Source organism: Urocitellus parryii, chromosome 2 (assembly GCF_045843805.1).
Source record: "Urocitellus parryii isolate mUroPar1 chromosome 2, mUroPar1.hap1, whole genome shotgun sequence".
NCBI classification, from domain to species: domain Eukaryota; kingdom Metazoa; phylum Chordata; class Mammalia; order Rodentia; family Sciuridae; genus Urocitellus; species Urocitellus parryii.
In genome coordinates, this window is record NC_135532.1 from 221777485 (window position 1) to 221789531 (window position 12047).

The 12047-nt window shown below is 51.8% G+C and overlaps 1 protein-coding gene across 1 annotated transcript in view; it reads right to left on the minus strand.

Annotated features, from left to right (window-relative positions):
- Nucleotides 1–12047, minus strand: part of Dscam (DS cell adhesion molecule) — a 546865-nt gene that overhangs the window by 108669 nt on the left and 426149 nt on the right. The window contains exon 15 of the mRNA XM_077795550.1: nucleotides 8458–8625. Coding sequence (XP_077651676.1) covers nucleotides 8458–8625 — 168 coding nt within the window. The remainder of the gene's footprint in view (nucleotides 1–8457; nucleotides 8626–12047) is intronic.

The window sequence follows — 12047 nt, forward strand, 5'->3', positions numbered from 1 at the left end:
CTGTGAGAAGGGGGATTTGGAAAGGAGGTGGCTTGGCTAGCCACAGGCCTGATGAGACTCAGACACGGTGCAGAGTGAAATGACACTGGCCACAGGGGGCAGAGGCATGGACCCTGGAAGGCAGAGATGGAGGCTCAGATGGCCACTCTGTGAGTACAATGGGCCTGGCTCCCGCCTCGTCCGGCAGGGAAACAGCAGGGCAATGATTCCACAGGTCAGGGCTGGGGACAGGGAGAGAAGGATCACAAGCGTGCCCAGGGAGGGAGCCAGGGCTCTAGGAAAGGTGAGTCCCTGCAGCTCGGACACATGCCTTTGAAGGGAGACAGGGCCACACAGTGTCCATTAGGACAAGAACTGCAGAGGGAGAGAGAAGGAGGGAGTTTGACTCCTGGGCTGCTTTTCCCCTGCACCCCTCTTCCCAGTCTTGCTAATGCCATTCCCTGAAATCACAAGATGCAGTGTGTTGGGATTGGAGGCAACGTCAGGGACACTGTCTCATTCTGGGTCTGTCCTGTGGGGACCTCAGGGATGGACATCTCCTCAGGAAGGTGTTGCTATTGCACAATAGCCTCAGCCTTTGCTTTTTTGTTGAAATATATTCATAATTAAAACAAAAATGTCCCCTGTCCTCTGTTTTCTCCACCATTGTTCTTATGGAATTCAACTTTTTAAAGGGGGCCTCAGAACACATCCCAAGTTTTCTGCTTCCTGGACAGAAACTTGACTTCCTCTCCACAGTCCCCCATGCACCCTAAGTCCCTCCATGTCTGGAGTCTGGGCAGAACCAATGCACCCCTGTCTCTGGGCAGGTCTGAGCCTTTGCCTTGAGCTTTCTCTCCCTGCATCTGAGTTTGCTGCCTATGCCCAGAAGCCCCAGGGCAGCTCATCCCCACCTGGCCTTGGGGACCAGCACTGGAGGGCCACACATTCAATTGCAGGTCGGTGCAATCTCCCAGGACACTCAAGGCTACCTGACAGCAAGGTCCAGCTGGGAGCAAGTCCTTGTTCTGAGGGGAGAGACAGGCTGCAGATGCTAAAGCCCCGAGTGTGCGTCCCACCCCCTGCAGGTAAGGGGAGGCTGGATTCCCGAGGGCCCTGCAGCCTTGAGGATTTATGGGTCCCCCAAGTGAAAAGGCTCTGCTAGCACTGAGGTTAGTTTTCAGAACAGCAACCCAGAGCGAGGCTGACCAGCGAGATGACCATGGTCAGAGCTTGGCACCCACTTGCCACACGAGGCCAAGCCCTCCACCAGGAATACCAATATTAGGCCTGATGTAAATCTGCGGGATGGATTTCTTTTCATACTGATGAGTCTGTGGTCTTTGAGAAGCATGTGGTTCCTCCATAAAAATCCTGAAGAAATCATTCTGAGGGTTGATAGGTTGATAGTGATGCTGGTTACTTCAATTTGTTGCCCTCAACTGAAGTTAACACGAAGCCAGTGGGTTGGGAATTGGAGGCAATGTTAGGGCCACTGTCTCATCCTGGTGTGTCCCCTGTGACCTCAGGTATGGGGGCCTCAGGACGGTGCGGCACAATAGTCTCAGCCTTTGAAAAACATTAAGTCCATGATGTGATCACACTTAGGGGCAAGTCACCCTCCAGCCCAGTCTGGTGTCTCACTGCAGTGGGTGGGGCAGCCCCATGGCCAGGAGAGATCTGACCGTCATTACCATCAGAGCACCTCCATCTCCCTCCTACCAGTATTGCTGTGGCTTCTTAGTAATTCATTCATTGATCTCCCAATTCTCTGGGGTGAATACATTTGGATCTCTCTTAATATAAAGTGATAGACATAATCCAAAAAACTTAGGAATCTATTTCAAGCTATTCCCAATGTAATCAGGAACATTGTTGTTTGTTTGTTTGTTTACAAAAAAGGACTAAATTTTCTACAGGTTTCTAAAATACCATAAAAAACATTTTTAATTACAGAAATAATCAGTCTTCTTTCAGAATTTGAGTGCTTTCCTTACCGAGCCTGACCTGTCCTCTTCATAGGACCTCGGCCCACTGCAGATGATTTCTGTAGAATTACAGCCCGAGGCACACTGAATTCTAAAAAATGCTAAAGCTGTTGGGAGTCAGGTATAAGGCATTCTGCTTACTGAACTAAATTTTAACACTGGGTTGACATCTGGCATTTAAGAATTTGTTTGCATGCTCATGAACTGAAGCTGGAGTTATAGGAGGAGGGGTTTGTTTTTGTGTTTTATCCAGAAGACCAGCGTTATCCTGGAGGTCCAGAGATGAAGCCGGACAACTAACGTGATTTTCCAAAATAAGGAATCTCTGCCTTTCTGTGGAAGTCAAATCGGGCCAGTCTATAAAGCCGTCATGAGCAAAGACTATTCACAATTTCTAATATTTTGCAAGGTGTGAAGCAAGGCAACGTTGGCTGATTCTACTTGACGCTGCAGCGAGGACAGAAGCCCCACTTGTCAAGCCCATGGGTCCCTGATCCCATTTTCTTCTCTCCCGGTGGTTCATGGGCTGACGTCTGGTCTGCGGCTGTTCCTCTAGATGGGGCAGCTCCCTGCTGCTTGCAGCCCTGTCAGCCTCCGGTGGCCCCCAAGGCCCCTTGTCCCTCTCAAAGGACACTGAGCTCAAGTAGGGACACTGCATTCTGCTCTCAAAACCTCCCCTCCTCTATGCTCCAGCACCTGCCTGCCACTGGAGACCTGGGGCCTGGGACCTGGTGGTGCTGAACAGGGCTGAACCGCCCCAGAGGGAATCAGGCCCAAACATCTACCTCCAGTTTCCTTATTGGGGTGTGGATTGAGGGCCTACTGCGTGCCAGGTCCTAATCAAGGCAAAGACTGGCCCACGACTGTGGGTTAAAAGAAAGGAGCGGCTGCACAATTTCACAAGCAGATGTTCATCTTTGACGTCGGTTGGGTGGGTGAGGGGCATGTTCTGTTTTGGGCAAACAGGGCCAAGACAGTGCTTGGTAAAAATTAAAACAAAACAAAGCAGCTGACACCCATATAGGGAAACTCTGACTTCATTAAATTAGTATTCATGGATAAACAAGTCACTCAGTTTTAGCACCTATTATGCATACTGTTCCAGGTGCCTGCCACACAGTGGCTAAGAAAGTAGGCACTTATTCCTGTCTTGAGAGGGGACCAAAAAAAAAAAAAAAAGAAAAGAGCACAAACACAATAAGCCATGCTACGGCTTAGATCTGAGCTGTCCCCCAAAAGCTCACGTGTGAGACAATGCAAGAAGGTTAGGAGGAGGAATGATGGGGTTGTGAGAGTCTTAACCCAATCAGTGAATCACCCCCCCGCCCATGGGATTAGCTGGTGGTAACAGGAGGCAGATGAGGTGTGGCTGCAGGAGCTAGGCTTTGGGGGGTGGCTTTGGGGTATATATTCTGAGTCTGGTGAGTGGAGACTCTCTCTGCTCTCTGGTCATCATGATGGTCTCGGTGCCAGATCCACCAGACGCCCCAGGATTCTGTGCTGTGGGCTTTCTGAAGTCCCCCCCTTCCATCCCCTGATGGTCTGTGAGAATGAGGTGGCATCTCAGGGAACCACTGCAAGCTTGAACTTCCATGTTCTCTGCACAGATCCATAATGATGAAGGCACAGATGCATGATGAAGGCATCAGCCACCCGCACTGGGTCACAGACACTAAGTGACATGTGGCCTCCAGGGCAAGGCTGCTAATGGGGAAGTGGGTCTCTGGCGAGGGTCAGCTGTGGATGTGACATGCTGATCTGTGTCATGGAGACTTGAGATGTCGGACGCACTTCTGGCCCATTAAGTGCTGGTCTCATTAACTCTGACAGTGTCTCCATTTACTCTCTGATGCCTCCTTTTTGGGGGGCTAAGGGCTGTTAGAGGAGTCAAGAAGAGTGTGCTAAATTGTGTGGTCTTTGCTGCTCTCTGAGGTGAGAGTATGAGAGTACTTAAGTGCATGATAATGCATTTGTCCTCTTTCACATAAAAATATACCCAGTATCTTGGCATGAGGGCCATGTTGTTTTCCAGCATTAGGAAGGGACATTTTGTAAATGGCTGTGATTCCTTCTCCACAAAGCTTCCTGAGGGCTGCTGCACAAACCCCAAACTCAGTTGCTAAAGTGGCAAGAACTAACTGCAAACTTTGCTCTGTAAAGGGTCAGATAGCCTAGGCTTCCATGGGCCACCTGGGCCACACGCCCTCCTGCAAGCATTTTCTTCTTTGTGAGATGAAAAACAAGCTTTCGCTTTTGGTTTGTGACATTTGACCCACAGACTGTGGTCTGTTGACTCCTGAATGAAAGGAGGGTGGGAGGCCCTGCAACTGGGGATCACCCCAGGAGACCACTGGACACTCGGCCCCAGCTGGCAGCTGCCAGGAGGAGCTCAAGAGCAAGAGGTTTGGGTCTGAAATAGGCATGTTTAAAAAGTTCATACCCAAGTAAAAAGATCTGCCAGGACTCCCCAGGAACAGAGAGCAAAACTGCAGAAGCAGATTGTTGGAGGCTCTGTCTGGGGTAAGGCTCACAGAGTCCAGAGGACCCTGACCCTAGGGCCAGATCTGTGGCAGCCCCAGGGATGCTCCACTCTGTCTAGGAGGCTGTGGGCCACGGAGTCTGACCTGGGATGCAGGCTGGGCGCAGGCTAGAGGCTCAGACGCTGGCAGTGGGCAGTTGGAGCCCTGGTGAGTGGGTCCTACTCCTCCTGCCTCTTCTTCCCTGGGCCTTCCAGCCCAATGCTTTGGCCTTTCTTTATTTTTTCTTCATGAATCCTCGGTCTTAGTCCTTTCAGGCTGCTGGACAAAATACCCTTAGCTGCATAGCTTATGGAAACCAGATCTATTTTTTATAGAAATTTGGAGTCTGGGAAGCCAGTGTCCAGGTGCTGTCAGACTGGATGTGAGGAGGAGGCACCGATGGCCCTTTCCCGGCACCCTCCGCTGGGCCTGTTTTATAGGTGTTCATTCCCTTCCTGAGGGCCCCACCCACATGGCCCTGGGCTCATTAAGACCCCACCTCTTGACACTATTATACTAGGAGCTACATAGAAGGGGACACCAACATCCAGATCACAGCGATTTCCCAATCCTCAGGGTGGAATCGATCCGCCACATCTTCTCCCTCATGCCCCTCATTGCTGGCCCTTCCCCAGGGCATCGGCGTTCCTCCTGCACATACCGAGCCATCCCCCATGACGGACGCACACAGGGTAGGAGCACGAGTGACAAACAGGGCTGATGCTGAGCGGGGCAGAGGGTCACAGCACAGCTCCAGACGTGGCGATCCAGGGAGAGTGAAGAGATGCCTCAAAATGAGAAGACCCCCTCAGTGCCGGGGAGAAGGCACTCTCCAGCAGGGAGACTGGAGAGGGGACTGCAGAGGGTCCAGCCCCTTCGACCTGCTTCTCAAGGGTAAGCACAGGGATGGAGAGCCAGAGTTCAGAGCCAGTCAGATAGAGGGAGATGCACAAATCCAGAGGCTCGAGGGCATGGAAGGGCAGGCCATGGCTGCAGCCCAGGGAGTCGCAGAGCTCCCAGGTGGTTCACAGGAGACACAGAGATTAACTCCTCCCAGACGCATCTCCCCAGCAGGTGGGCGGGGGAAGTGACCTCAGGTGACAGAGACTTGGGCATGACATCACTGCAACAGTGAGTATGTCTATGCCTTCCAGAAACTTCTATCCAAGATTCTCACTGCTTGAGGGGTCTATTTTGGAGGAAGTGGAACCGTGAGGGTGGAAAAGTTCTCTCACAAAATGTTCGGGTTTAGCTGTGGGGTGAGATACTGCCAGAGAGTTTAGTGTGAAGAGACTGGGTTTTGAGAGCTTAACCGAGTCAGTGCATTAATCTACTGATGGATTGCTAACTGGCTGGGCACTATAGCGGGTGGGGTGTGGGTGGAGGAAGTAGGTTGCTGGGGTGTGGCTCTGGGGTTTATATTGTGCTCTCTCTCTCTCTGCTTTCTGATGGCCACACCCCGAGCTGCTCCCCTCCACCACACTCTTCCACCATGGTCTGCTTCGCCTCATGCTCAGAACAATGGAGTCAACCCTGTACACGGACAGAGACCTCTGAACTGTGACCCCCAATACACTTTTCTTCCTCTAAAACTGTTCTTGTCAGGTCTTTTGGTCACAATACCACAGTCCTCTAGAAGGTGTTCCTTCCGGGCGTGGCTGTGGAGGTGGAGTCTGTCCACAGCCTCTGCAGCCAGAGGAACTGCAGCCAGTTCTGATGAGGATCTTTGGTCAGGCGCCTGCACTCTGGCTTGTGTGAGTCACGTGGATAACAGCATTTTGATTCGAGGCAAGCAGAGCCTGCACCAGGACAAGACAGGGTCTGTTTTGCAGCATGGCTTCGCTGGAGTCTGTTTCCACCCCTGCCTTTTCCCCCGAGCTCTTCTCGATATTAGAGGGGCTGCCACTGCCAGCATCCAGGTCAAGTCCAGAAGGCCAGCCCGGGAGCCAAAGAGGTGATTTCTGCATGGTCTGCAGAGATGCCAAGCAGCTGCCCTGCAGACCCGCGCCGGAGGCTGTTCACCTGGTCTTCTGGCTGCGAGAGATGCTGCCATGGCAACCGGCAGCTGCAGAGGAGGTCGCTGGGCAACAGCAGCGCTCCCAGTGCTCACAATGGCAATCGGGGGAGCAGCTGCACAAGGCTCCACTGGAGAAATGTAGTTACCCTGAGCAGGGTGTGGGACGGCCTGGGACCAGAACAGGGGAGGGGAGGGAAGGAGGAGGCTGAGCCTGGGGTCCGAGGCTGCATCTTGGGCTGAAGGATGGGGGAGCTCGTTCTCCCTAAATAGCCAGCCTAACAAAATTGCCGGAAATCAGTGGGTTGTTTAGATAAATATTTAAATAAGGTTCTATTTTTGCAGGAGCATATTAAAACTCATTTCCTACTTATTTCTGAGAAACACAAGGGCTTTCCAAGCTTAGAATTTTTCTCCAACGATCAAATATGTGTGTGCAGGAGGAGACAGCATCTCTATTTATTTTGCAGATGAGAAATGACGTGACATCCAAGTGTCTGACACAGATCACGCTCAGACACTCCGGCACAACATCAAGGCATTCTGCCGCCCACGCTTAGAAGCAATTTTCAAGAACGGCCACCTTCCAGCATTAGGAAATGGGCACACCTCTGCAATTCAGGGAGAATTGTACATTTGAATTTATTTCCTTGAGGCAATATTGGTGACATAGACGAAAGTGTGGAGTGTTGCATTTGATTTTATCCATCCATCCTACTTTGTTTGAATGTAACCTAAGAAAATAGTCATGGAAAAGGCAAAAGAAATACCACCAGGATGTTCATCACAGTGGTGTTTATACTAACAGAAAATTGAAAACAACTGCCCTGTCTACAATACAGGAATAAATAGATGGTGGGAAACATTATGAATTGTAGAAAAGTACTTCATATATATAAGTGTATATAACATGTGTGTAAAAGCTCCCACTGTTAAGGAGGGTGAAAGGAAGGGAGGTGGGGGAAGGAGTTTGGAAGTTGAGGCAAACCTCTAGGAGTCTCTTTGTCACCTAGGAAGGATGATGGTCTCATTCTTGGTGATGGAGAAGCAGGGCTGAGACCCAGCTTCCAGCTGCCCCACAGCAGGGAGCTGCTGACTAGCTGTGCGGGGGCAGGGGCTGCAGACATGGGTTTAGGGACCAGACACTCATTTCCCTCCAAGAGACCAGAGGCCTTGTTTCCCCAGGGCAGTGGCTTCTCCCCTCCTGCGAGGTGTGTCCAGAGCACCCACTGACCATGGCCTCATTGCTCAGGCCTCTGTGAACCAGTCAGTTCCACCCCTGGGAGCCAGAGTAAACCAAGTCTTATGGGCTATGTGTTGGCTTGCAGGTGCCTATGTGCACGTGCAGTTGTGGGTGAGTGTGTGTGCAAACGTTCTAGAGTCATGGACCAGGTTGCAAATAGGATTTAGTAGTTCCCACGGACACAGCCCCAAGTTAGCTCTAGGTGGTAAGATGGTGGAAGCTGTTTTTCCTTCTTCAAAGTGCTCATTTCTGTCTTTGAAATGTTCAACATTAAATATGCAATACTTTATAATGGAAAAAAGCAATAACATTTATTCCTCCCTAGGAACACACTCTCACTGTTTCCCAGTTAAAGGTCTTTCTTTCCTCTCACACTTGGACTTCAGTGGGTCTTAGGCAAGAAAGGCACTTGGATTCCATGCCTTTAGACATGGCAATTGTAAAAGGGCAGGACTCTTTGAGTCTCACCTGATAGCCTCATGTCTTCTTTTAAGTCTTGGATAAAAGGAACATGAACTAGTCCTATCTGAAGAACAGTACCTTCAGAGTTGGAGGGGAGCCCTGTCTGCATTTTTATAGAGCATGAACTAAGGGAAGAATGCATCAGAGAATTCCACCTGGCACGGGCCAAGGTCTGAGTCTGTGTTAACCAATAAGCCCCCAAGAGTGAGCCCCTGGGCTCCTGAGAGCGAGCAACCTGGCGGTCCCACGTACCTGCCTCGTCCGCTGTGATGGTGAGCTCGTTGCTGGGCTCGCTCTTGCCAATCCGGTTCTTGGCGTACATGCGGATGCTGTAGGTGGAGGAAGGGTGGATATCAATGATGGTGGCCGAGTTCAGCTGAGGGGAAACATCTTTGGTTCTCTGAGCAGAATCCCAGGAGTCTTTTGGGTTTTGTTTTTTCAAAAAAGAAGAGATAGAGATGTGAGTTTTTTTCCTCTGCCTTTGAAAGTTCACAAGTAGGAATTCTTTTTAAAAAAAAAAAAAAAGAAAGAAGGAAAGAAAAAAAATTACACCCAAAGTGAAATCTAATGCAATGCTCCCAGTTTTCTGGAAGAGCTGTCCATCAGAAGAGTGTGCATTTATCCTTCACACAGTGGGGGACAAAGGACTGCGGGTGAGCTGAGTTCAGGGGCCTTGGAGGAAGTAGAACAGGCAAATTCAGGAGACCCAGGAAGAGAGACGTAGTTGGAGCCATGGGGTGGGAATGGCCACTCATGAGCACTTATATTGGGATACCTCTTCCCCAGACCCCCAAATACCCCTGGTTCTAAAAGGTACCTGAAAGCCAACTAAACCTATTGTCCCATCTGATCCTTCTTCCCCAGATTGTGGTAAAACCGACTTAATCCCACATGAGCACTGGCTCTGTGCCAGCCTGCACATGGTGATTTTAGGGCTTCCATGAAGGAGGAGAATGTCTATAAATGGCTCTGACACAGAAAGTTTGGGTCATCGTTTGGGTGGGTAGTTATGAGCTGGTGTTGGTTGTGGAAGAACAAGGGAGTCTTTGAGACCATGGATAGTGATGGAGTGTACAGATTCCTGTCCTTCTCGTTGTCTTCTCCTGTGAGGCTCAGCTCACTTGAGAGTGTCTACTGGGGGTGCTATGTTTCCTGCAGGATTCTAAGGTCCACGAGAGTGGAGACCACGCTTGCCATGTTCACTGCTGTGTTCCCAGTGCCCAAAGTGCCAGGCACATGGTGAATACACGAGGAATGCATGTTTAATAGGTAAGTGCATAAGCGGGACAGTGACCTTTCTGTCTGGGAGGTCCTGCCACTCACTCGTCACACCAGTGACGAGCATGGAAGTTTGGGAGGTTGCTCTCTCCCAAGATAGGTAAAATCACAAGAGGCTTGAAGACTTGGAGAAAAAAGTCCATAGCTTCAAGACTGCCTCTGAGGGCTCTCACTTCTTAGGGCACAGAGCACGACAGAATGGCCCCTGCAGGTAGAAGAAGGGGCATCCTTTGGGTCAAAAAGACAGCGGTGGAAGAACATGACATGGAAAGAGAAGCCCTGGTAAAAGGGAAAATCAAACCATGGAAGAAGAACAGAAGGTGACTCAATAGAGAATGGACGAGGGAGAGGCCATTCAACCAAATGGGAGACACAGAGATGAGCCCGTCCCACAAAGAGAAAGCGTGGCCTTCAGGACACGATGTTCAGGATGACGGCAACCTGCTGACCAGCTCAGAGGGAGCACATGCTGGTGGTTCAGGGCTGTGCCCACACAGCGTGGACGTTCCTAGAACCGACTGGGCAGTGAGGACAGAGTCTGGGAGTTGGAAGAGGCACAGGGATACCCCTCCACCACCATGCCATGGGGGACTAGGGCACAAGAGCAGGGCTCCATGTCTGGCCAGTCGCTGGAGCCCTGCATCCACCCTGTGGGAGCGTTAGCCCAGCCCACACCTGCTGAGTGTCCCCATCCAGCCCTCTCCTGGGTGGCTTGGAAACCCTCCTCTATGCTGCATCGGTGGCCTCGGCCTCTAACACTCCAGGCCCCCCTCCACTGGGCCAGGGGGCCTGGGGATGCCCCACAGTCCTGCTCCTCGCCCTTCACCTTCCCAAGCATGACCCCATCTGGGGTGCACCCCCAGGCTCTCTGGGGTCTCCCGCACACCTCCACGTCTGTGACCGAGTCATGCAGAGCTTGCTTTGTCTATGCTGCATCCTTCCTGGCTCTGTCCTGTTTCAATGTGGCCTCCTCCCTCAGCACCCTGCTGGGCAGCCATCCTGAGACTTCGGTGGCCCCAAGTCTGTGGGCACTCTGAAAACCTCAGGGTTTTTTTTTTTGGCAACTGAATGTTAAACCTACTGAATCCTAATCTCTGGGCAAGGTGCCCAGAAGCTTGTGCCTGAAGAAACCTCACTGTCCAGCTCATTCTGATGGACAGACAGTTGGACAGATGGTTTGATCTAACTTTAACCACATCCTGCCAAAGTAGGGATGTTTACTTGTGGTGTGAATTCAAGGAACTCAAGCTCTCTTACATACCTGAGGAGGGGCTGGGGTTGGACCTCAGCCTTCGTGTTACCCCACGCTCAAGTGTCTTTCCTGTAGCACACGGCCTCCACATGTTCTCCCAAAACACAGAACGAGCCTGGATATCAACATTTCTAGACACCCACTCAAAGTCCTAGAAGACCTCTGAAAAGCCCCTGGCTGGCTGAGGACGAGCAGCAGTTCAGGCAGGTAGTTCATTACCTGGAAAGGAGTCACTGCCACCCTCAAGGATTTGCAGGAAGTGAGACTGGGAGGGATGCACAGGGGCAGGCTCGTGCCCTGGTTCAGGAAGGGAAGGTCAGAAGAGCATTCAATGAAGAAAGGGCAGGTTCCAGGGGCCATCACAGGCCCTGGAGAGGCTGGCAGTAGGAGAGGAGGGGAGGTTCAGAGTCCACTGCTAGCCCTGAAATTCTAGATGCTGCCCATGAGGGAGGATGTGGAGCACACACGGGAGCCACTGTGGCTGAGCTCAGCTTGGAGTCCAAGGATGGCAGGTCATCAAGGACCGAAGTCAGAGAGTGGACTGGTCTAAAGAGATGTTGTTAGAAGCCTGAGGCTAGAACGAATGGGGTGATGGAAACTTCTGGAGACAAAGAAGTATCCCCAAGGTTTGAAAATTGAGTTAGCTTGAAGGAGGACCAAGCCCATTCTGTTGGTTAATAGGAGGGAGGCACAGGGAAAGCCACTTCACTGTCCTCTCCTCCTTTCCGGGTGACAGTCCGCAGGAAGGAATGGGGCAGGAAGCTGAGAAGGGAGGCTGGCAGAGCACCCACCCCAGAAGCTCTGTTCCTGGCCTGCGTGGCTGGAGCTGACCATGGTGCTGACGCCCTCAGAGAAGCTGAGAAGGGAGGCTGGCAGAGCACCCACCCCAGAGCGGAAGCTCTGTTCCTGGCCTGGGTGGCTGGAGCTGACCATGGTGCTGACGCCCTCAGAGACCTGGGAGGTGCCGGGGAGGGGAGTGAGGTGCCAGAGCACAGATGTGGGATAGGCCAGTCTGCGTCTCAAAGGAGGAAGGGAAGGGTATGCCCACAGAAAATGGCAAGCTGATGAGCTGGGGGCCACAGGACCAGAGGCCCACAGGGACCATTGAAGGCCATGGACTGCACTGTCCGTGTGGAAGAGGAGTGGCAGTCCCTGGGAACCAAGTAATGTGACAAAGAGCATGGGATTGCAGGTAAGAGGAAGCCAGCAGATGTTCCGAATGAGGGAGGCACCAGCTCCACAGGGCTGTGCCCTCAGGTGACAGATGGGGGATTGGCGCTGGCCCGAGTGGACGGTCAGGAGATGGTCACAG